The following is a 23658-nucleotide window of genomic DNA, read 5'->3' as shown; positions in this document are numbered from 1 at the left end:
AATGTTAAAAAGGAACTCCGTCGATGAAATTTATAACTATCCTTGGGCATGCTCACCTTCCAAGAGGTCCCCTCTCTAACCTCCATTCTCTTTTCCTTCTGTCTGTGCAAAAGGAGCCAGGCTCACCCACGGGACAGGATGGGGACAGTGCAGGGGCCTGTGTGTGAGGCCCCAGACACTGTGACGCAGGAATCCTTCTCCTTAGGCCCCACCCCTCTCCTTCCTGAGTCTTTCTCCCTCAAGGGCCTGCCCTTTGGACCATTCTTTCCCTTCTGTGCCTCAGGAAGAGGTTATTAAAGAGCATGCTGCATCTTCCCCTCACATGAGATTCTTGATTACCAGAACATCTTCAAGAGCCGAAGTGTGAGTGTCCACTGGTGGCCCTGGAGGCAGACGCCTGTGCTTCCAGTCGCGTACAGTAAAGTAAGACTGGCTCGGGGTTGGTGTCCCCCTAGAGGGATGGTTTCCTCACCCAGCTACAGCTGGCCATCAGAATCACATGGGGAGCTGTAAAAATAGAGATTCCTAGGCCTCATCCTAGAATCTCTGGGGGTAGGGCCTGGGAATGTGCATTTTTAAACTCTCCCAGAGGTTTGCATGAGGGAAATCACCATTGTGGAGCCTCTGATGCCCAAGAAAGACGTCATGGGCCTGCCTTCCTGGGCTCCTGAGTTCAGAGGGCTCTTATTTTGGGCCAAAGGCCAGCTTGCAGTCAGCAGTCATGGCAGAGACCACAGCCCATCATGTGTACACACATGCACACACACACACACACACACACACGACTCTCAAGGGAAGGCCCCAGCCCAGTGGCCTAGAACATCAGGGCAGGCCCTCCACAGGCCCCTGAGAGTACCTGGGCTCCCTGGTTCTCCAGAGGCTCAGAGCCAGCCTCTACTTGGCCCAAACACTCGTGTTTCCCTGACACCAGGAGCCTCCCAGCTCTCCGGGTCCCCCTGTGCCCGCTGCAGGGCCACCTGCTGCAAGTGCTCCTCGTCCACACCCACGTCCCAGATGGGGCAGTGGGGGCCAGTGGCCCCGCCCACCCAGGCCATACTTACGGAGTCATTTTATAAAGCTGCGTTCTCCTCTCAAACAGCGACCCTCCCCAGGCCCAGGGCCACACCCCGGCCACGGGCGTGGCCTGGGCAGACTCGGTCTCACCGCCCCCTGTCTCCACGACACTCTTCAGCTTCACATTGGTGCTTGCGTCCCCCAGCCTGTTGTCAGGAAACACCGAGAGTCGTCACCCCTGCCCCATCCAACCACCCTGCCGAGTGAGAAGTGGCTAAAGTGGCCTCTGTGGTCCTGGGGAACCGAGACTGCAAAGGGAGGAGCAGGGAGGGACAACAGGGCTGGGACGGGGGCGTCTCTTCCCACGGGTCCTGGAGCAACTTTCTGAGCCCTGTCTGGGATGTTGAGGAGGTGACAGGGAGGAGGCCACTTCTGCTGAGATCTTCCTCCAAACTGTTCCCAGGGTGGCAAGGGAGCTGGGGGACCCTGGAGTTTCCCAAAAGCACTGTCTTCAAGCCTGGGATCCTGGGGCCCAGTGTGGCCTGATTTGGGGTCTCTGGATCCCTTAGGGGTGGGGCAGGGGGAGGACAGCCTTCCCAGCAGTGGGAGGGTCCTGTACGCTGGGACATGAGCTTGGGCTGGAGGGGCACAGGGCGGACAAGCACTGCCTCTGTCCCTCTGAGCTGAGGCCCCATGCTCCTCCCGCACCACAGGATGCCAGAGAGAGGCGGGCAGCTAGGCTTGGGCTTCTGGGGGATGTGAGGTCCACAGACTTGAAGGGGCCTGGTTTTCTGTGTGGAGGCCCTGAGGGTATTTCTGCTCCCATCTTGGGGCCTCCCTTTCATGGCCCTCCCAAACACCGGTCTAGCTCCAGCCTCGCCTCCAGTTCACTGATGGTGCCCAGCCGTCAGGGACATTTGGGGGATGCTTGACGGGGCTGGGGGAAGCCAGGTCACTACCCACTGAGGCCTCTGGCGCACGATGGCCATCATCACTAAGGCCAGGCCTTAGGAAGAACTCAAGTGTTTTGTGTCCTATTCAGAGAATCTTTGCTGTGTCTTTGTAGAGACAATTGACAGACAACATCTAGGGACAGGGAGGCTGGACTTGCTGCTTCACAGCCAATCTCACACTGCATTGACCCTGGGAATCGCAGAGAAGGGCCAGTGTCACACGGACCCCCACCAGGGGCGCACTGATGGCTGAGGCTGGTGACCCAGCAGGCAGGAGAAGGAGCAAGTTGAGCTGCACTGACTGCTGAAATCGCCCACAACCAGGCAGAGCGAGTCCCATGTAACGGTGGGCGTGACCGTGACTGTGCTACGTGGGAGATGGGCATCAAGGCCCACACAGTATCTGAATGAGGATCTTTGGTTTTCTCGTCAGGTTTTTTTACTTTTCAGTCTCCATCAGCCTCTATGCTGACAAGGCTTCACAGACTTGGGATCCTCTGACTCAGTGGTTTTCAGTTGGCAGCCGACATAGAAAACATAAAAGCAAGTGGCTCTGGATGAAGTTGGGGGTGGGGTGGGGGCTGGATGCCACATCTTCAGCTTCTCCCTTTCCCAACAATGCTTCCCTGGATCTACTACTGGTGACCCTGGGCTCCAAATGTCAGTTGAAAGTTAGTGGTCTGGCCCAACCTTCACATTTTCAGATGAAGAAGCTGAGGCCCAGAGTGGGTAGTGATTTGCCAAAGGTCACACAGCAAGTTGGTAGCAGAGCCAGGACTGGAACTAGAACTGAGGCCCCATGACTCCTAACCATTGTGGCCTCCAGTTCCCCAGCCCGTGGTTCTGAACTCCTCCAACCTTCTCCCATCCTCTCTCTGGCTCTCGTGCATGGAGGGACCTGGCGATTAGGCCACCCTTTCCAGAAATGAGGGCAAGACAGGCACGTGAGTTCCTGGCCCTTCTAGATCAGATCTGGACACCTGTTCTGATACTTTTCTCATTCTGTGTTCTCCGGGGTGACCTCTCCACTCCCATGGCTCCCTCACTTATCTGCAGGGCTCCCAAATCTACTTCCTGATGGCTCTCCTGGGGCCTCCAGAAGTACCCTTAATTTTCCAGGTCCAAAACTGAACTTGTCTCACTCCAGACCTGCACTTCCTCCTGTGTTTCTGGCAACACGAATGACCCCGCCAGCCACTCAATCACCCCAGAAATTCAGATGCCACCCTAACTCCTCTCTCCTTCATCTAGCCCTGTGGATTCAACCTGTGACACCCTCCTATCCATCCCCTGCCCTCTGTTCCTGATGCCTGTCTCGGTTTGGGCCTCATGTGTCTCTAGCCCCCTTCCAGTCTCCCGACCTTCAGTTCTGCCTGCTCCAAGAGCATCACACTTCTCAAAGTCAACCTGGGCATGCCACTTGTCTGCTAACAAGGATCCTTCAACGGCCCCTCGTTCCACAGGACAGAATCCAAACCCCTTCACCGGGCTTGCGAGGCTGTGCGAGCTGCCCCCTCTGTCTCCTGCTCCTCTCTGCCCTCCTCTCCAGGCTGGCCCAGCTGTGCGCCATTCCAGCCACCCTGAAAGTCTCCTTGCAGATCTCCCAATGTCACCTCATCTTTCTCTCCTCTCTGCCTCTGCACCACCTCTTTTCTCCGCAGATCAATGTTTCTCCAAGTGTGACCTGGGGTCACCAGCATCACCATAGCCTACCACACTCCCGGGCAATGCCCCGCCCAGACCTCCAGAAAGACAGTCTCAGCATTTTTAACAGATGCCCTGGGTGCTGCTCGTTGAACGCTGAGAAGCACTGCTCTTGGTGGAACACCTGTATCCAGCCAACTCCCCTTGTCCTGGCCGCCCTCCTTCTGCAGCTGGGTGAGCTGCCTCCTTTCTGCCCCACGCTCTCCAGGGACTGACTGGCTGCGACTGGTGTCTCCCTCCCTGGGCTGTGAGCTCCATGCAGGCAGTGACCACGTCTTCTGCCTCCCTGTGAATCCCCAGCTCCTGCCACAGAGAAGGCGCTTAGGTAGCGAGTCCACAATGAATGGGGCCTCCAGGTGAGCCCCAACGCTCAGGACCCGGAGGCGGTCACGGCTGAGCTCATGACAAGACAAGGGTTGTCTGGAAATCTGAGAAGCTGTTCCCAGTGCCTCTGCCAGTTGCACCTGCCACCTCCCCAGCGCCTCCCTCCCCAACCGCCATGTACAATAAAGGAGAGCTGTGGGGGGTTCTGGGTCATGTAGGGCCTATTAAGAGCTTTAAACAGTGATGTTTAACACCCGGCTCTCCAAAAAATGTTTGCATGTACACATACATAAGTTTATTAAAAATGTTGCTCATCTCAAGGATGCACAGCATGTAATTTACAAAAAGTTCCAAAGATCCAGTTGATTGTCCCAGAAATCAATGTGCTCGCTGATTTTTGCCTTACTCTCTAACTGGAGCCAACCCACGGTTGCAACGACAAACGAGTGTAGTTCCAACTCTAGTGCCAGTTGATATTTTCATTTAACAAGTAAGATGAAAGAGAAACAGCGAAGACATGTCAGAACTTCACTCGCTCATCAGTGATTTGACCGACTTCTCTGCTAATTGATTAATAGTTTTTGAATACTGAGAGAATATTTCTTCAGTATTTTATGTTACTCACAATGCAGTAGCTACAGACATGACGAACTTTAAAATTTAGCCTGTGTCAGTAAGATTTTGACCATCACTTTCTTAACTCTAGACAATCAACAAAAATAATAAGTCAAGACTTAATTGTGGCATCTGCTGACTTCTGTGGAATAAATACTCCCTCCATGGAGTATCTGTGATGTGCCTGAACGCAGGGTCGGGAAGAGGCGTGTGGCAGCGCCTAACAGCGGGTTTCCTCCACAGGGACACAACACACGTAAGCCCCCTCCAGAGCACAGATCAGTGTAGTAAGAAAATTAGAAAGTGGTGAGTTTTGAGCATTTATTATCTTTGTTTTAAACATAATTTATTTAATTTTAAGTTTATATAGTTTAATTCTTAATGATGGCTATGTTTAACAACTTGCTTACAAAAATTTTCCTTGATCTTGCAACAGATTCTCATGAGCCGATGAGAGCCAGCTCCAGGACAGTAACCCTGAGGAACCGAATGTGACCTGCCATAAACACCCCTCCCCCACCTGCCACCACTGCCACCCGAGGGGCCAGTCCCCACCCCCAACCCTCTAGAGTCTGGGTTGTGAGCTGCCAGGGACGGGATGGCACTCGTTTCCCCTATGTGAGCCTCAGGTTCCTCAGCTTGGGGGGGAACATCATGCCCACCAACTCCTGAGGTGTAGGGTGGATTACATGCCCACTTATCCCTTCTCCACACACTCTGCACACTCATCCACTAGTTCATTTCCATCACCCCCCACCCCAACATAAACACACGTTACCTCAGACACACCATGCACCTATTTTGGACCCATACACAGCAGCCCCCCAAACCACACCACATACAGTAACGTGTCAGCCCCTCCTACATCACACGCAGACAAGCTTACATGTATACAGTGGCCTCCCACACATCACCTCAGAAACGCCACATACATTTTTGCCTCCAACTCTATCTCATACACACCCATTATCCACATGCCCAAGCCACCACACGAGGCTCACACATGCATATGTACCCAAAACTCCTTCACATGCTTCATACATGCATGCCCCCCACCAAATACCTATTGTCCCCCAACTCAAGGCATTTCCCACATCAGTGGATACCTTACCCTACCCACCACACGTCTCCATGACTTCAGAGATACCGCACACGCTTCCTCCCCTCCCCAGCACATACATGCCCACCATGCTCACATGTAAACCATCACCACCTCTATTTCTCTCCGCATTCACACATCACAGGCACTCACACATACCACTCCCATACACAGAGCTCACACACGCAAGACATTCCCATATTACCCTCATGTTCCAAGACAGAAAACCTCCCTCTGCCAGCCCTTTAGGCCTATATCCCCAGATCAAGAAGTATGAGGGGGATCCTGGCAGCATGAGGTGGGAAAGCTGGGGTGACAGCTCACATCCCTGGAGGTCAGGCCTTAGCCTGAGACTCAGGGAGGACTACAGAGAGCTGGGAAGGGAGGGGACAAGGGCTGCTGGCTAAACACCCCTGTTTCCATCAGACTCAGCCTCAGGCACCACAGTTGGCTCCAGCAGCCTGCCTCCTTCCAGCTCTTGCTAGCATCCCAACCCCAAACAAAGATGCCCCACCTGCTTCCAGAAGCTCCTCTCATGCCCGGCAAGAGCAGGCCTCCATGGGGGTCTGTGGGCCTTACTCAGGCTGCGGTGAATGCTGAGCTCAGGCTCTCCTGTGCTCACAGGGAGGGATCAGAAGGCAAGAGGCACAGGCTCCTGGTGGGGAGAGGCTGGCAAGAAGGTGAACGGGAAGTCAGGGCTCCCAGCTGCAACCCCTGCAAATGCTCTCAGGACTCCAGGGGATGTCTCCTTCCTGTGTCTGGCCAGGCTGAGACTGTGGCAGAGGCACATCCTGTGCTTGGCTGTCCCAACCCTCAGCTCCACCTGAAGGTCAGGCCCTGTCCAGGCTTCCTGAGCATCATCCTGTTCTCCTGCACTGTCCTTGCCCCCCAGCCCATCAGCAGCAGAGGTGAGTCCTGAGGTGAGGGGTCTGTCTCTGCTCCCATCACTCCACTGTCTGTGTGGCCCGGGTGAAGGCCTCCCTCTTGGGCCACCCCAGAATCTGAGGGAGGAGGAGCCAGTCTCCAGCAGATGCCAGCTGGGATCCAGGGCCTGTGACTGGCAGATGCCAGCATTTCTACCTAGAGCACTTCCAGCTCGCTCTAAGAGGAGCCTCAGACTGGACCCTGATGGACACAGGGTAGCCATCTCAGTGGCACATTGCCCCTTCTTGCAGCACCACCCAGCAATAATCCAGAGTATTGGACCAGGCCTTAGAGGACAATGGTGAGGTGGGCACCTCCCTCTTTAGTAAGTGTACTCTCTCTCTCTCTTTCCCTTCCCTCCACTGCCTCTCTCTCTCTCATACACACACGCGCACCTGCACGCACCGAGGCCCAGAGACAGGCTGCCCTAGAATGGCCCCACCCTAGTGCAGCCTGTTCTTTCTGGACTCTGCATCCTGGTCCTCCCAGAAGACGATGCCTTCAGGTTTCCATGGCAACAGCAGTTGGCTTCCTGACTGATGAGTTACAACATGCCCTTCTCTCTGTCTAGCTTAGGGGGTTTCCAGTGGACACACGCTGTGTACCTAGTGCTCCAGACTCGGCTTGGCTGTGACTCACCTTGTGGCCTGGGGCAGGTCCCTAACCCTCTGGCCTCAGAGTCCCCAGGGCTCAGTGAGGATGACAATTCACCCAGACCCTTTCAGCTCTGACACCCAACTCTAAATAATTTTCCTATGTATCAGAAACATCTAGTTAAAAATATACTAACAAGAGGGGCTGGCCCGGTAGCACAGTTGTTGAGTTTGCGCGCTCTGCTTCAGCGGCCTGGGGTTCAGCGGTTCGGATCCCCGGTGCGGATCTACACACCGCTTAGCAAGCCACTCTGTGGTAGGCGTCCCACATATAAAGTAGAGGAAGATGCACACAGATGTTAGCTCAGGGCCAATCTTCCTCAGCAAAAAGAGGAGGATTAGCAGCGGATGTTAGCTCAGAGCTAATCTTCCTAAAAAAAAAAAGATACTAACAGAGATCCTATTCACAAAAGCAATAGAAAAAATAACTTCTAGGAAAACTTCACGGGAAATGTCTCATGTTTCACATACATGAAAATAAACTAAAACTCTAATAAAACAAACCAGAAATCTTACCTAGACAAACACCCTTGATAAAAGGAGATGCATTCTCCATTCCCTTATGGTACTATAATTTTGTCAAATGAATTTACAGATTTGACATCATTCTAATCACAAGTGCAGTAGGATTTTTTTTCAACTGGACAAATCTATTCCAAAATGCACCTGGAAAAGTAAGCCAATTTCCCAAGATAGCCAAGAAAATTTTGCGAAAGTAAAAGGATAAAGAGGCACTTGCCACACCAGCTATCAAACTCTACTAGGAATCTGACATAACCAAAACAGTGGTCCTGGCTCGAGAATGACCAGACAGACCAACACAATGCAGAAATAGACCCATGTCTACAAAGGAGGTTGGTTCATGATAAAGAACCTTGCAAAACGCTGAAGAAATGTGGGACTATTTAGCAAATGGGTTAGAGATCAACTTGCTGTCCATTTGGGGGGGAAAAAAAAGTTATATCCCTACTTCATATCATACACAGAAACAAATAGCAGATGGATTAAAGATTTACTTTAAAGAGAAGACTACAAGTAAAAATGTTAGCGAATATTTTTCTAATCGCGTGTAGAAAGTAGGGGTGCTTTTCTAGGCATGTTCCTAAATCCAGAAGCCACACAGATTTTATTAGGTTAACAACCACAGTCTTCTAGATGGCAAGAGACGCTGTAACTGAAGCGAGCACAGGCTGGCAAGTGCCCAACGAGGGAGGCATGTCTTATTGCTGGGGAGCGTGCTGATTAGTAGTCTTTCTGGAAGGAAATGTGATAATAGGAACACATCAACCCCCTTTAAAGATATGCCCTCTTTTTGAGCCATTAATTACACTTCTCTGAAGCTATTCTAAGAAAGTAATCAGGTGAGCGCAGAGATTTATATGCAAAGGTGTTTATCATTGAGAATTTAGAAATTATTGAATTAACCAAAATAGGAGAATGGTGAAATAAATTTCAAGAACTCTATAAAAGAACCATTATATAGCCATGAAAACATCATTTGTCTAATAATATTTAATGATACGGGAAAATATGTTACACGAAAAATTTAGATGAAAAAATCTACACAACTTTGTTGAAAGGATATATGCGCACACAAACGTATATAATCACCACTTGAGAACAAACTCATACTGCGTATTTTTTCAGATAACACCTGTGAAGATTTTTTTCCCCCAAAATAGCACCTAAAAAGAATTTAAACCCATTTTTTTCAATTAGCAAACAATTTTCTGCAGTCACAACACAAAACAAAGCAAAACAACCTCACTTTTAGAATCTACTCTGCAATGCTCACAACTCGTGTCTGCTCGGCAAAGGTCCTGCTGTTCCCAGTGGAACAGCAACAGTGACATTGCTGGGCATTAGCCACCTACTTCCTCACCCTCAGTTGAAGCTTTTCCTTTGTCACAACAACCTTTCTTGGAAGAATATTAGTGCAAAGTTGATACAAATGCATCCCCCAAAAAGACACAAATGCTGTTGGTAGAACAAGTGAAAATTCAATGGCTGAGAAAAGCATAGGAAGAAAGAGCTAACAGACAGAACAGCAGAGCATATATTTTCTTTAAGATCTTACAAATAGAAAGAACTTACTTTTAAGATGACAGACTTCAACAAAGGGAAAAATAATGTAGTACTTTACCCGCAGTTTTTTGCTTTATGGTAACAGCTTTTTGGCCTTACTCATTTTCTTTTTCTTTCTTTCTTTCTTTTTTTAAATGAACTAAGGAGTTACAAGGGGTGGGCACATAAGTAAAAGATTAAAAAGAAACGTATGAAAGAAGAGACACTCAACTTCATTAAACGTATGAAGGAAAACATGCTCAACTTCATTAAATGTATGAAGGAAAAGATTCTCAACTTCATTATTTACCAGGGAAATGAAAAGTAAAACCACAATACCACACACCACACACTCACCAGAATGGCTAAAATAGAAAGACAGAGTAGACCAAGTTTTGGTGAGGTTGTGGAGCAACCAGGACTGATACACCGCTGGTGAAAGTGTATTGGTAGAAGCAATTTGGAAAACTTTGGCAGGATTTACTTAAGCCGAACATAAACTCAGCCATTTCACTCTAGGTACGTACCCCACAGAAATGCACACACACGTGCACCAGAAGACACGTACAGGAATGTTCCCAACAGCACTAGTCATGATTGACAAATACTTTACACTTCCCAAATCAAATGCCCATCAACAGCGGAACGGATATATAAATTCTGTTCTAGTTACACAATTAAATTCTTTACAGTGCCAATAAATTAACAATTGTATAACTATATGCCTAACACAGATGAATCTCACAAATATAATATTGAGCAAAATAAGCCAGATTCAAAGAGGAGATAAGGAATTATTCCATTTACATAAATGTCAAACACAGGCTGAATTAACCTATGATGTCAGGAATCAGGAAGCAGGAAAACTGCTTCGGGAGGGGCCAGTTACCAGAAAGGGGCTCAAAGGGAGCTTCTCGGGTGCTGGCAACGTTCTATTTCTTGGTCTGGGTTTTGTTAACATGGCTGTGTTCAGCTGTGAAAATGCACTATTAGCTGTGTACTTAAAATGTGTGCATTTTTAGGTATATTATATATATTTCAAAAGAAAGTTAAAAAATAGAAATAAATTGAAACGTTAACACGAGCTACTTCTGGGTGTTGGGATTACAAGTAATCTTATTTTCTTCCTTATGTGGTTTCATGTATTCCAAATTTACTACAATGAACATATGTCTTTCAAAAATATTTAATGTTATTTTACAGTATATGTTCACACGACATGCTTCTAGAAGTGTTGTGAAGTTGGCCTGGGCAGGAAGCCACCACTTCTTTTCTTGAGGAGTGTCCATGTCCTCTTTTCTGAGCCTGGGCCAGTGGTTCCCAAATTGTCTAGACATTAGAGTCACCTGGAGAGTTATTTAAAAATTCAGATTCTTGGCCCCACTCCCAGAGATTCTGATTCAGTTGTCTAGGATGGGCTCCAATATGGTGCCCCTCAAGTTCTAAAGCACTAGGACTATGCACCACAGTGTCTGAACTGTCAAAGCTTCAGCTCTCCCTACTGGACAGGGGCCCGGAAAATCTGCCTGGGGCACTGACAGTCCCCTCGGGGAGGGCTGTGAAATGAGGACCGTGCTCTAGGACTTGAGAGCTTCCTGGGAGAGCAAGAGCTTGGAAAGCCCAGGGTGGCCTTGCTTCAGCCAGACTACGGGAGAGGGAGTACAGCAAAGCCCTTAAGCACACGGATGTGGAGTCAAATAGACGTGGGCGCAAATCCTGCTCTGTAATAAGCTCTGCGACCTTGGGCTTAACCTATCTGAACCTTAGCTCTTAGCTAGATCATAGGAACTCACAGGGACGCTGACACCTATATCACAGGATTATGAATATTAAACAAGACAATGTATGTAAAACACTTAATACAAAGCCTGGCCCGCAGTAAGATCACAACACTGATAGTAATGATATATACTATATGTAAGTATACAACATTATATATATACACATATATATATAGAGAGAGAGAGAAAGATTCATTGATATTGAGTGTGGATAGTCCAAATTATGGAAAATCTGAAGTTCTAATAATTGTTTTAGGAAAAATACCTTTATCTATTATGGTCCCCTTTTGTAGACACTACAAATCAAAATATTCATTCATTCATTCATTCGTTCATTCATTCAATAGAGGTTAAGGGTACAAGTCTTTGAAAGCTTGCCTCACCACTCATGTGACAATGTGACCCCAGGCAATTTACTTAACCTCTCTGTGTCCCAGTTTCTTCATCTGCAGGTTGAGAATGATAACAGTACCTACCTCACAGGGTAGCTGTGACTGTTACATGAGTTAATGTGTGTAAATGGCTTAGAACTGTGCCTGGTCTACTGTGAGTCCTCAGTAAATTTTGGTGATGATTGTCCATTCACCAATTCTTTACTGAGCGCTGACTGTATACCCGCACTGTAGGCTGAGGGCACAACAATGAAAAAGGCAGACATGGCCCCTGCCTTCATGGAGCCTGTAATCGAATGACAGTAAATGTATAAATAATTTTTAAATGGACGAGCCAATGAGACCTTTCCCAGCAGAGTTACACTGCAGGTGGCATGTCCCAGTCATCAGAACCCTTCAATACATCCTATTCTAAAATCTCTTTTGAATAAGAATTTCCTGTGACACGTCAGGCTCCTTGTCACACAGTTTCTAACCCTCATGCAGGAGATGGTTCTGCTGAGGAGCCTAAGGTCCAGCCACCCCAAGACCCTCTCTGGGGTGCAGGCCCACGCAGGCCGAGGTGACACAGCAGGGCTCCCTCTGAAGCAGTATGAACGCAGCCACAGGAAGGCTTGTGTAAGCCCAGCCCATGTGCAGTAGAGCATCGAGATAGCACGAACCCTCAAGCCAAGCACTGAGCCCTTCTGCTCTGGGCCTGACAGCCCTGGGGACATCCAGGTCACTGGAGGGCAGCTGGCCTCCGGTCTCCTTGTTTCCACCAGCCATGCCTCCACATCTAGCTTTCATTCATTCAGTGTGTTTATAATGAGCACCTCCTCTGTGCAAGGCCCTCGACTAAGGGTAGAGAGCCAAGCAAGACAGGGCTTTACCCTCAGAGTCACAGCCCAGGAGCAGATTCAGATATAAGCCATGATTACAGTAAAGTTGATCAAAACTTATGATAGAGTTTAGCACTGTGTGTGACTGAGCACATCTGAGTAGGATTCCTGGAAGAGGTGCTACCAAGTCCTGAGGGATGATGAGAAGTTTACCAGGTGAAGAAATGGAAGGAACCCCAGGTGCAGACATGAAATAAAAGAGAGCACATGAGACTGGGAGACTGGCATGGCTTGTCGGGGGAAAGGCAGGAGATGAGAGGATGCGGGAGAGCATAGCTGGAACCAGAGAGTAAAGAGCCTTCTGTCTCCACTAAGAACTGGGCTTTATGCTAAAGCTTCAGAGAAGCCACTGAAAAACGTTAAGTGGGGGATGATACGATCATATCTGTGCTTTGGAAAAAGCACTCTGGCTTTAGTGTGGCCAATGGATTAGAGTGAGACAAGGCTGGAAGCAAAGAAGCAGTTTGCTGGTTGCTATAGTCAATTAGATGGAAAATGGTGAGGGTCTAAATCGATCCGGTGGCCAGAGAGACACAAAGAGATGCACAGATTTGAGAATAACCAAGAATATGAAACTGACAGGATTTAAGTTAGCTACCATGGATGGGTGAAGAAGAGGTTGTGATGGTCTCTACGATTTGGGGCTGGGATGCCCCCATGAGATAGTGGAAGTAAGAGAAGGGAAAGGTTGGGGAGTGGGGAAGATGTTGGTTTCGACCCATCGAGTTTGAGAAGTCCATGTGATATCCAGTGGGGATGTAGGGTGTGCAGTTAAATTTGTGAGCCTAAAACTAAGGAGAGACTTCTGCTTTCAGCCACAAGGGAGTAACAGGGACCACCTTTCTGTCTTGAAATTTTAAAACCAGGTGAAATATATGAAACAAGTTTTTGGACACTGGACATAAAGCAGTGCAGAACAGTGATCCCTGAGGGAGGAAAGTAAACAAGGTGAGCCCCACGATTGCCCAAACTACTGCCTGGAGAGAGTGTGCAGGGCCTGGCCTATGGAGGGAAACACCACACAGAGCCTAGTGGTCTCACTTAGGGGAGGAGAGAGAGTTCTGTATTCAGGGAGACCTAAAGAGCTGAAATTTGATGGCAAATATCAGAGAGGAGGGTGGCGCACAGGGAGAGGGAGGGAGAAAGAGAGAGAGCATGCTCAGTTGTACTCTGGCTAAGTACTGACCTGCACACGCTTGTGAGAAAACTACATGAGGCTGGGGGATGAACTACCAGAGAAGAGTAGGCAGGATAATCCTGGAAACTCATAGGAGGCTGGGAATAGTTTGTGTTCCTACCAGTCAGAGTGGAAAGACCTCCTGACACACAGGACATCAGGCAGAGTGCTCAGAAGGGTCCTGCTTTAGTAGTGAGGCCCAAGCAACCCGAGCCTGAAGGCTGTTCGGGACTTGCCCCAATAACGATGAAAAGAAAGCCTCAAAAGGACCCAAATTCTAAGTAACTTAACTGTGTCAGATCAAAGCCCAACACTATTTAATGGAATACAGCAAAGTCCAGCACCCAACAGTGTAAAATTGCACAGCATCCATCCTCTAAGCAAAAATTATCAGACATGCAAAGAATCAGAAGAATAGGACCCATAACTAGAAGAAAAAATCAATCACTAGGAACACAATAGAAATGACAAAGATGATGGCATTAGCGGATGAATGTGAAAAGAACTATTATAAAATTACTCCATATAGGAAGGAAGGTAAAGGAAAACATGATTAAGAAGAGGAGAGACATGGAAGATATAATTAAGACCCAAATCAAACTTCTAGAGACGAAAAACACAACACCTAAAATAAAAAATCCACTGCATAGGACTAGACTTTGTGGAAGAAAAGATTATGAATTCAAAGACATAGCAATAGAAATATTCCAAAATAAAACTTAGAGAGAAAAATTACTGAAAAAAGAAAACCCAAAGTATCAATGGACAGTAGAAAATATCAAATAGTAATTGGCATTCCAGGAAACAAAAGGAAGGGGGGAGGCAGGAAAAAATATTTGAACAAATAATACCCCCAATTTTTTCAAATTTGATGAAAACTATAAGCCTAACAACCTCAAAACACCTCAAGCAGAAGAAATATGAAGAAAACTACAGCAAGATACCTCATAATCAACTTGAAAACCAGTGATAAAGAGGAAATCTTAAAAGCACCCAGAAAAGGAGAAAGGAGGAGAGACTACGAACAGGAACAGAGAAAAGAATCCCAGTGCACTTCTCATCGGAAACACGGCAAACTCAGAGACAGTGGAGCAGCATCTTTACAGCACTGAAACAAAAAACTATCAACTTTAATTCTATTTCTGGCCAAAGTATCTTTCAAAAGTGAAAGCAAAATAAAGACTGTTTCATACAAATAAAATCTAAGAGATTTCACTACCAGCAGATCAGCACTGCAAGAAACGTTAAAATAAGCCCTTCAGGGAAAAGGAAAATGAGACTAGAGGATAATTTGAATACACATACGAGCATTGGAAATAGTAAATGTGTAGGTACGTATGAAATATTTTTTCCTCATTAAAAAAAAAAAACTAACTGGCAAACTGAATCCAGCAACAAATGAAAAAGATGACACATCTTGACCAAGTAGAATTTATCTGAAGGATGCAGTGTTGGTTTATCCAAAAATCAATTAATACAACACACAATAGCAATAGGATGAATGACAAAAACCACATAATCATGTCAATAGATGCAGAAAAAGCATTTGAAAGAATTCAACGTCACTTGATGATAAAATCATTCAACAAACTAGGAATAGAAGGGGATTTTCTCCACCTGACAAGGGACATCTATGAAAAATCCAAAACTAAGATCATGCTTAAAAGTGAAAGTCAAAGCATTCCCCCTAAGATCAAAAGAACGATGCTCGCTCTTGACAAATCTATTCAATGTTGCACTGGAGGTTCTAGCCAAGATGATTAGGTAAGAAAATGAAATAAAAGGCATCCAGATTAGAAAGGAAGAAGTAACACTATCTCTATTCATAGATGACATGATTTTGTATAAAGAAAATCTAAAGTATCCACTAAAAAACTATTCGAACTAATAAACAAGTTCAGTAAGCTTGCAGGATACAAGATCAATATACAAAATTAGATATATTTCTAGACACTTGCTGTGAACAATCCTAAAATGCAGTTGAGAAAACAACTCAACTTAGAAGAGTATCAAAAAGAATAAAATACCTAGGAATGAATTTTAAAAAAACAAGTGTAAGACTGTACATTGGAAACCACAAACTTCTTTGAAAGAAAGTAAAGAAGATTTAAATAAATAAAAAGACATCCTGTGTGTATGGATCAGAAGATTAAATATTGTTAAGACGGCAATACTCCCCAAATTGATCTACAGAGTCAACGCAATCCCCATCAGAATACCAGGTGGTTTCTTTGCAGAAATTGACAAGCTGACCCTAAAATTCATATGGAAATTCAAGGGACTCAGTATAGCCAAAAACATCTTGAGAAAGAACAAATTTGGAGAGCACACCTCACACTTCCTGACTTCGAAAACTTAGGACAAAGCTGCAGTAATCCAAGACAGTGTGGTATTGGTAAGACACATAAATCAATGCAGTAGAATTCAGAGTCCAGAAATACTCACGTTTACCTCAACTGATTTTTGGCAAGGACACCAAGACCATTTAATGGGGGAAAGAATAGTTTTTCAGCAAATGGTGCTGGGACAACTGAATACCAAAATGAAAATGACTTGGTGCCCCCTGCCTCAAGCTATATACAAAAATTAACTCAAAATGAATCAAAGACCTGAATGTAAGAGCTAAAACTATAAAACTCTTAGAAGAAAACATAGGCATAAATCTTTGCGACCTTGGATTAAGCAACGATTTCTTAGATATGACACCAAAAGCACAAGCAACAAAAGAAAAGATAGATAAATTAAACTTCATCAATATTTAAAACCTTTATGTTGCAAAGGGTATTTTACAGGGGTAAAATATTTGCACATCATTATCTGATAAAGGACTTGTATCTAGAATATATAAAGAATGCTCATAACTCAATGATAAAAAGACAAATAACCCATTTAAAAAATGGGCAAAGAATTTGAAAAGATATTTTTCCAAAGAAGATATAGAAATGGCCTATAGGCACATCATTAGTCATTATTAGTTATCAGTGAAATATAAGTCAACACCATGAGATACCACTTCACATTCACTAGGATGGCTATAATCAAAACCACAGATAAAATATTTATTGGCAAGGATGTAAAAAAATTGGAACCCTCATACATTGCTGGTAGGAATGTGAAATGGTGCAGTCATTTTGGAAAACAGTCTGGCAGTCCTCAAAATGTTGAACCCAGAGTTTCCAAGAAGTTCTACTCCTAGATATACACCCAAGAGAAATAATACATGTCCTCAAATGTTCACATCAGCATCATTTATAATAGCTAAAAAGTGGAAACAACCCAAATGTCCATCATCTGATGATTGGATAAAGAAAATGTGGTATATCTATACAATGGAATATTATTTGGCAATGAAAAGAAATGAAATACTGAGACATGCTACAACACAGATGAACCTTGAAAATATTATGCTAAAGAGCCAGTCACAAAAGACCACATATTATGTGATTCCATTTATATGAAATTCCACAACAGGTGAATCTATACAGATAAAAAGTAAATTAACAGTTGCCTAGGGCTGTGGGTGGGTAGAGGAAAGGTGAGTCCCCGCTAATGGGCATGGGTCTTTTTGGGGGGAAGGTTATGAAAACGTTCTAAAATTGACTGCAGTGATGGTTGCACAACTTAAAACCCATTGATTTGTACACTATAAATAGCTGAACTGTATGGTATATGAATTATATCCCAATAAAGGTGTTTTTTTTTTTTTTAAGAAAAGATAACGATTTAAAGAAAGAAAAATAACGTATTGTTGGGTTTACATCACAGGTAAAAGCAAAATGCATGACGATAGCTCAAGAGACAAGATGGGAGAATGGAAGTATACTGTTGTAAGCTTCTTATGATATTCATAAAGTGGTAAAATATTGTTTTAAGGTAGGCTATGGTAAGTTGAAGATGTGTATTGTAACCTTAGAGCAACTACTAAGAAAAAGCCCAAAAACATAAACCAAAAAAGAGTTACAATTAATAAGCTAAGAATGGAGATAGAATTATAAAAAACATCCAATCTCAAAAAAAGCAAGAAAAAAAGAAAAAAGGAACAAAGAACAAGCGGGAAAAACAGAATACTAATGGCAAGATGGTAGATTTAACTCAACCATACCGATAATAACATTAAATGTAAATAGTCTAAACACTCCAATTAAAAAGCGAAATTTGTCAGATTGGATAAAAATGACACAATTATATGCTTTCTAAAAGGAAACCCACTTTAAATATAAAGTCAGAGAGGTTAAAAGGAAAAGGATGGAAAAAAATATGCGATGCAAACACTGATCACCACAAAGCTGGAGTGATTATGTTAATATCACACCCATTGGACTTCAGAACAAGAATATTACCAGAGAGAAAGAAAGATATTTCATATTGATGAAGGGTTAAGTTCTTGACAGTACACAACAATTTTAAACGTTTATGCACCTGAGAACAGAGCTTCAATGCACATGAAGCAAAAACTGATAGAACTGAAAAGAAAAAATGAAACTAAGGAGAAAGGTGAAGGGAGCAACTCTAGTCATCAGCTTAGAGACGGAAGCTGAAGCTATGGTAACTGATGAGATCGCCAGAAACAAGCATAAGGGCGAAAAGAGACCAGGACAGAATCCTGGGCCACATCAGCGTTTCTGTGGTGAACAGGAGAAGAAAATCTCATGAAGAAAACAGAGAAATAATAATCAGAATGGTAGGCAGAAAAGAAGGAGACTGTGAGGTCATGGAAAGCAAGGAAAGTGTGCTTCAGAAGGCAGCCCGCTCAGTTTGCGTCAAATGCTGGTAAGAGGTAAACTAGGAACGGAAAGGCTTCCACAGGATTTACAGTAAGAATCTCTGAAGACAGGCATGAGAAGCGTAGGTGGTGAAGTGGGGACAGGAGCCAGGTTCTAGTGGCTTGAGGACTCAGCAGGAGGTAAGGAAGTGGGGATAATAAACAGTGACTTTGATTTCAATATGCTTGGCTGAGAAGGGCAGGAGAGAGAGGAGGTTGTAAAGTCAAGGTGTTTTTGTTTTGTTTCTTAACTGAGTTACAATGAAAGGAGCCAGGAGAGTGGCGCCAACAGTGGGGAGGATTCCCAGATCTCTGGTGGAGAGGTTAACCGTAAGAGGGACACTCTCTGCCATGATGAGGGCCAGAGGCATGGATGGGAATGGATGCAGGTAAGTTTGGATCCAGGGCAGAGGTTAAAGAAATTCCCTCCAGACCAGTTTTCTTTTTGTGAAGAGAGACCTCAGGGTGGCTGCTGCAGATGACTGGGGAAGATGTGGTGTAGAAACGTAGAGGGTTATGTGAAAGCTTTGAAATAGCTGTAGGGGAATGGGAGTAGCCCTAGGCAGCAGGACTGCTGGCTGCTGCTGGAGGCTCAGTTGAAGCTATTGGACTAGTGTCAATTAATGAAGGGATTCCCACCCCCACCCCCCACCCCCCAGCACTACAAGCCAGGACTAGAGAAAGCAGGCAGTTACCATGTTCTAGAGATGGAGTAGCAGACTAAGGGGCCAGGTGGTGAATGGTGAGCAGTTGAAGTAACAAGCCACAGGGTCCAGATTGGATAGATTTGATTCAGGAGTTGATTCAGGGCGAGGAGAAAAACTAGGAAGCAGGAGCCTGAGGGTCTCTAAGAACAGATATAGTGGAGGCAAGGGAGACAGAATGCGTAGGAGGTACACAGAGATTAAGATTTCAGAGGCAGAACAGTTTCAAATGATGACAAGATTACAGTAATGAGCAGCTGAAGTGGAGGTGCCATTCAATGAGTTGAAGACAACAAGAAACTCAGAGGCCAGCATATGGAGGAACTGTCCTCATGGACGTAGAAGCTCCTATATGATGGTAGAACCTAGGATAAAAACACTGAGACAAGGTTCTTTTGCTCTGACCGTATCTCTACATGGCTGGACCATCCATCTTTGCCATTAATTGTGACTATTCCCAACCTGTGGAGATATGTTTCTATGACTCAGCGCTCAACTGCCTGGCTCCTCACCTCCCTTATCCATCTACCTACAGCCTTATGTGCCCATACAGGACTGGCCACTATGGGTGAAACATCACACTTGTTGACACCACCCTGAATTATGCAGTTTTTAAGAGATACTGGCAAAGCCTTTCAACCTGGAAGAGCCAGAGTGGTGTTGGGGGCCCTGGATAAAGTAGAGAGGCACCAAATCCCAGAAATGAGGCATCCCAGAAACCCACTATGGCCAGGAGTCCCTGCCAGCCAGCCATCAGCTGTTGGTACATGGTCTACAGTACGCTCAGGGCCTCTGTTCACATGAGGCAAGGTCATAAGCAAAGGACCACTCACTCCCAGTAAGCCTCTTGACTCCCATACAGTGAGGCTGGCTCCCTGGTCTGCAGTGCAGAGAGAGAGCCTTGAGCAGGGGGACTGGGGTTCTAGTCCTGACTCTGCCACGAACTTGCAGTGTGACCTTGCCCTGAGGCCTCAGTTTTGCCTGTTAAACAAGGGGTTGGATATGGGATCTCAAAGACTCTCCCAGCCTTGACAGTGTATGGGCGCTGGGTGCAGGAAGGAGCCTCTCATCAGCTTACATCACTCAAAATGCACCAGCTGTAGAAGACAAGTGAGCTTCAGTCTTCAAGCCTCATTAGAGTCATGCAGCAGAGGCATCCCCTGGGGTTCACCACTTGCACCCCCTCCTCCTTCCCAAGAGCCTCTGAAGTTGGCTCAAGTGATAACACTACTCCTCCCATCTCCGCCTCCCATCTTTCTCTTCATGAGATTTTCCTTAGGCTCAAAATTAACCTGGTTTGAGGCTGTGTGTAGAAAGGGAGAACATAAGGGGCCCTTGCCCTGGGGCCCTACCTGAGACCCGTGGATCTCCACAGAGCTTCCCTTTTAGGACACTATCATTACACACCCTATCAGAAACCCAGGACCAACATCCATGATGGGGCAAACCAGAGTCCCAGATGCCCCCCTATTTTTCTGGCCTGGTCCCTGGAAGGGCAGGCAGAGTCCTCAGGTGCCGGGGGCCCTTAGCAGCCAAGCTGCAGCTGGGGAGGCGATCCCATCACCTTGCCTCATCTGTACACAGGGCTGAGCCCTTCCTTCACAGGGCAGGTGTTTCTGCCCATACTCTGGGCAAAAAATTACATCCTGGGGACCCTGTCATCAGTAAAGCACAAATGAGGTCCTGGTCCTGGGAAAGACCCATCTCCTGACTGTAGAAGACAGGCCTGGGGATGCCCGCTTGGGGCAGGAAGTATGCTGCTCTGGGTGGGGACAATGGGAAGGAATTCCCGCAGTGGTCCTGGGAAGGCCTGGCTGAGAGTCCCAGGACAGCCTGGGGAGCGGAGTCCAGAACTCTGGGCCCCCTCATCAGCACCACCTGGCTGGAGTTGGGGCAAAAGGATCACAGGAGGGTCCCGGAAGAAAAAACCAAGGCCACAACAGCCACAGTGAGTGCAGACTTTGCTTAGGGGTCACACCCTCCCTTGGACCCCATTTCACACACACACGGCCCAGCACATATGGGGACCATGACCACTGAGCCACCCACGTCCTGCCCCCCACCTCCCTGTACAGTCCCCTGAGGATGGCACTCTCCCAGTCAGCACTCCCTCCTCCCCTGCCGGCTCACCGAGCGATCTCCCTTCCTTCCTTCCAGTACTTCCTCCTGGTTGTTCTCCTGAGGAGGAAAAGCAGGGGTGACTCCAAGCCTTGTTGTCTCACCCCGCCATCGCTGCCCCTTGCCTGGCCAGACCGTGGGCATTCAAGGCCTCCTCAGGCCGTCGCTCTCAGCCCCTTCAGATGGGAGTTAAGTGAGACCAGGGTGGAGGGACTTCTGTCGGGCGCTCCCTCTGTGGAGTCTGGGAGAGCAGGCAGGCAGCCCAGAATGAGGCAGTAATGACCAGAGCTGTGGGGGTGGGGGAGAGGCTGAAAGGAAGAGCCCACCAGAAGAGCCAGAGGGCAGGAGTGCGGAAGTGCCAAGGGCAGAGGCCTCACTCCTGAGGCAGAGGACTCCCCGGAGATCCCAGGCAGGGGAGGAGCGAGGGCTCCCTGTTCACCTGTCTAGAGCCCAAGGCTTTGGGAGGGATGGGAGGTTGGACTCCATGTGGTGATGGGGAAGGGGAGGCCTTGGAACTGCAAAGGGGTGAAGTCAATGAGGGGGAGTGGGTGCAGTGGACGCAGGGAGGGGGTCCATGGTCCAAAGAGGGAGGGGGTGCTGAGTGCTTACCGATCTCTTCGGTGGCCTCGTTTCAGGGGCCCAGGTTTCCTGTGTTGCTTTGAATGCTGAGATCCCATGGGGCGGGGAGTGTCTCCTGGGAACAAAATCCCTGTCTCGGCAAAAGGGTGCAAACCCCAAAAGAAGGCAGAGGGGTCCTGGCCCCCATGGCAGCCAGAGGACGGCGTGAGTTTGGGGGCTGGTCCTGTTCCAGGCTGCACACAAAAACCTGGAGCCTGTTGCAAGTCTTTGTCTCATTGGCTCAGTACTGAAGCTAGCACAAGCCACCTGGGTGTCTTCCTCCATCACCGTGGCAACAGTCGGACTAACAAGCATCACTGAATTATTAGGACATGGAAACCCTCTCTCCCAGTCACAGTCTCCCTCCAAAACCCTTCAGGACAGACTGAATCCCCAAGGCCTCAGCAGCCATGCCATTCAGGGAAAACCAACTACTCATTTCCATGGCAACACAGAGACCATGTATCATCCCTGCAACTGTGGTTACTATAGCAACCCAGGCACAGCCAGGTGCACTGAGGACAAAGGCCCCATCTGGAGGAACCACAGCCAGAGGACACATCCACTGATGCCCTCTCTGTGGCCAGCCCTGTGCTAGAGGTCAGTGGCAGGCTCCGTGCTGGGACACATATACATTGTGCATTTGAGAGACTGATGGGGGATCTAGATTTTCCTTGTCTGTGTCCTCAGTCTCTTGTCCTCTCGCTCTACCCAAAGTTGTCCTGAGTGATCCTGTGCCCTCACAGGACTTCACCTCCCCCAACCCCACATCGAGAAACACCCATGCCTGTATCGTGGACCCACCCCTCTCCTAAACTCTAGACCCCTCTATCTATCTGCTCTGTGGACACATTCCCCTGGATGTCCCACAGCCCCTCGCACTGAGGTATGCAGGTTGGGACCTGTGAGCCCGAGCACTCATTGTATGTATTCTGTCTCTGTGAGTGACACATCCAGCCTCACAAGCTTCCAGCCATCATAGCTTCCCACTTTTACCTGTCCACCTTCCCCAGCCAGTGCAGACAATCATCAAGGCCTCCGATGTCATCTACCAGGCATCTCTCAACTTTATACCCACCCCCTTCCCTAGACCCAGACCCCCTGTAGGGCCTTCCTATCAGTTGCCTGGATCTTGGCATCAGGATAGTGTCTGTCTCCAACTTGTTCCCCTCAAATCCATCCTCCGACTGGCATCAGGGTGAGCATTCTAAATGCAAATCTGATCATGTCTCCTGACCCTGCTTAAACCCTTCAGAAGCGCCCCATTGCCTCAGGACAGAATCTAAGCTGCTTTACTCCACCCAAGTCCTGCCAGCCCCTCCAGCCTCCTCTACCACCAGGCACTCACTCTAACATCTGGATCACATCACCTTCTGCCTCTCTCTTCCCTTCCCGCAGCCCCATTTCTTCCCTTTCTTATCCAACTTGTCCATGTTCTTGTAAAAATTACACTCAGATTTTCAATGAGAGCTTAGAATAATAATTAGGAATCTTTGAGATTCAATTTCAAATTTCTGAGGAGAAAATGATGCCTAGATGCAAAACCAGACATCGCTGACCCCACTCTGGATGGATCCTGGAGCCCTTGGCCCCTAGGTCTGCCAAGCCTAAAGACTTGTTAGGAGACTTTAAGTGGCCAAGGAGGAAAGTGCAAAGGTGAGCCCATTCTGTCAATTCTCACAGCTCTCCAGAAAACAGAAGAACCATGGACACAGCTGAGAAGGGTTTCTCACCCACACCCTTCGTGGCACAGCTGGAAAATCAGGCTCAGAGGGAGCAAGGGTCAGAGCCAGGCCTCCCAACTCTCAGTCTGCTGTTCTCTCCACTTTGACACAAGCCTCAAAGCTCCAAAGTCAGTGTGAAGAAGGCGGCAGA

The 23658-nt window shown here is 47.1% G+C and overlaps 1 protein-coding gene across 1 annotated transcript in view; it reads right to left on the bottom strand.

The window, feature by feature from the left end:
* The window catches only part of TUB (TUB bipartite transcription factor), a 65615-nt gene extending 43684 nt beyond the window's left edge, over nucleotides 1-21931 (bottom strand). Inside the window, 3 exon segments of the mRNA XM_070491011.1 lie at nucleotides 21178-21225; nucleotides 21775-21887; nucleotides 21890-21931. Of these exon segments, the coding sequence (XP_070347112.1) occupies nucleotides 21178-21225; nucleotides 21775-21887; nucleotides 21890-21931 (203 nt within the window).
* Nucleotides 21932-23658: the final 1727 nt, after the last annotated feature.

Source organism: Equus asinus, chromosome 20 (assembly GCF_041296235.1).
Source record: "Equus asinus isolate D_3611 breed Donkey chromosome 20, EquAss-T2T_v2, whole genome shotgun sequence".
Classification (NCBI taxonomy): Eukaryota; Metazoa; Chordata; class Mammalia; order Perissodactyla; family Equidae; genus Equus; species Equus asinus.
The sequence above is the reverse complement of the archived record's forward strand: the minus strand, read 5'-3'. Positions and strand labels throughout refer to the sequence as shown.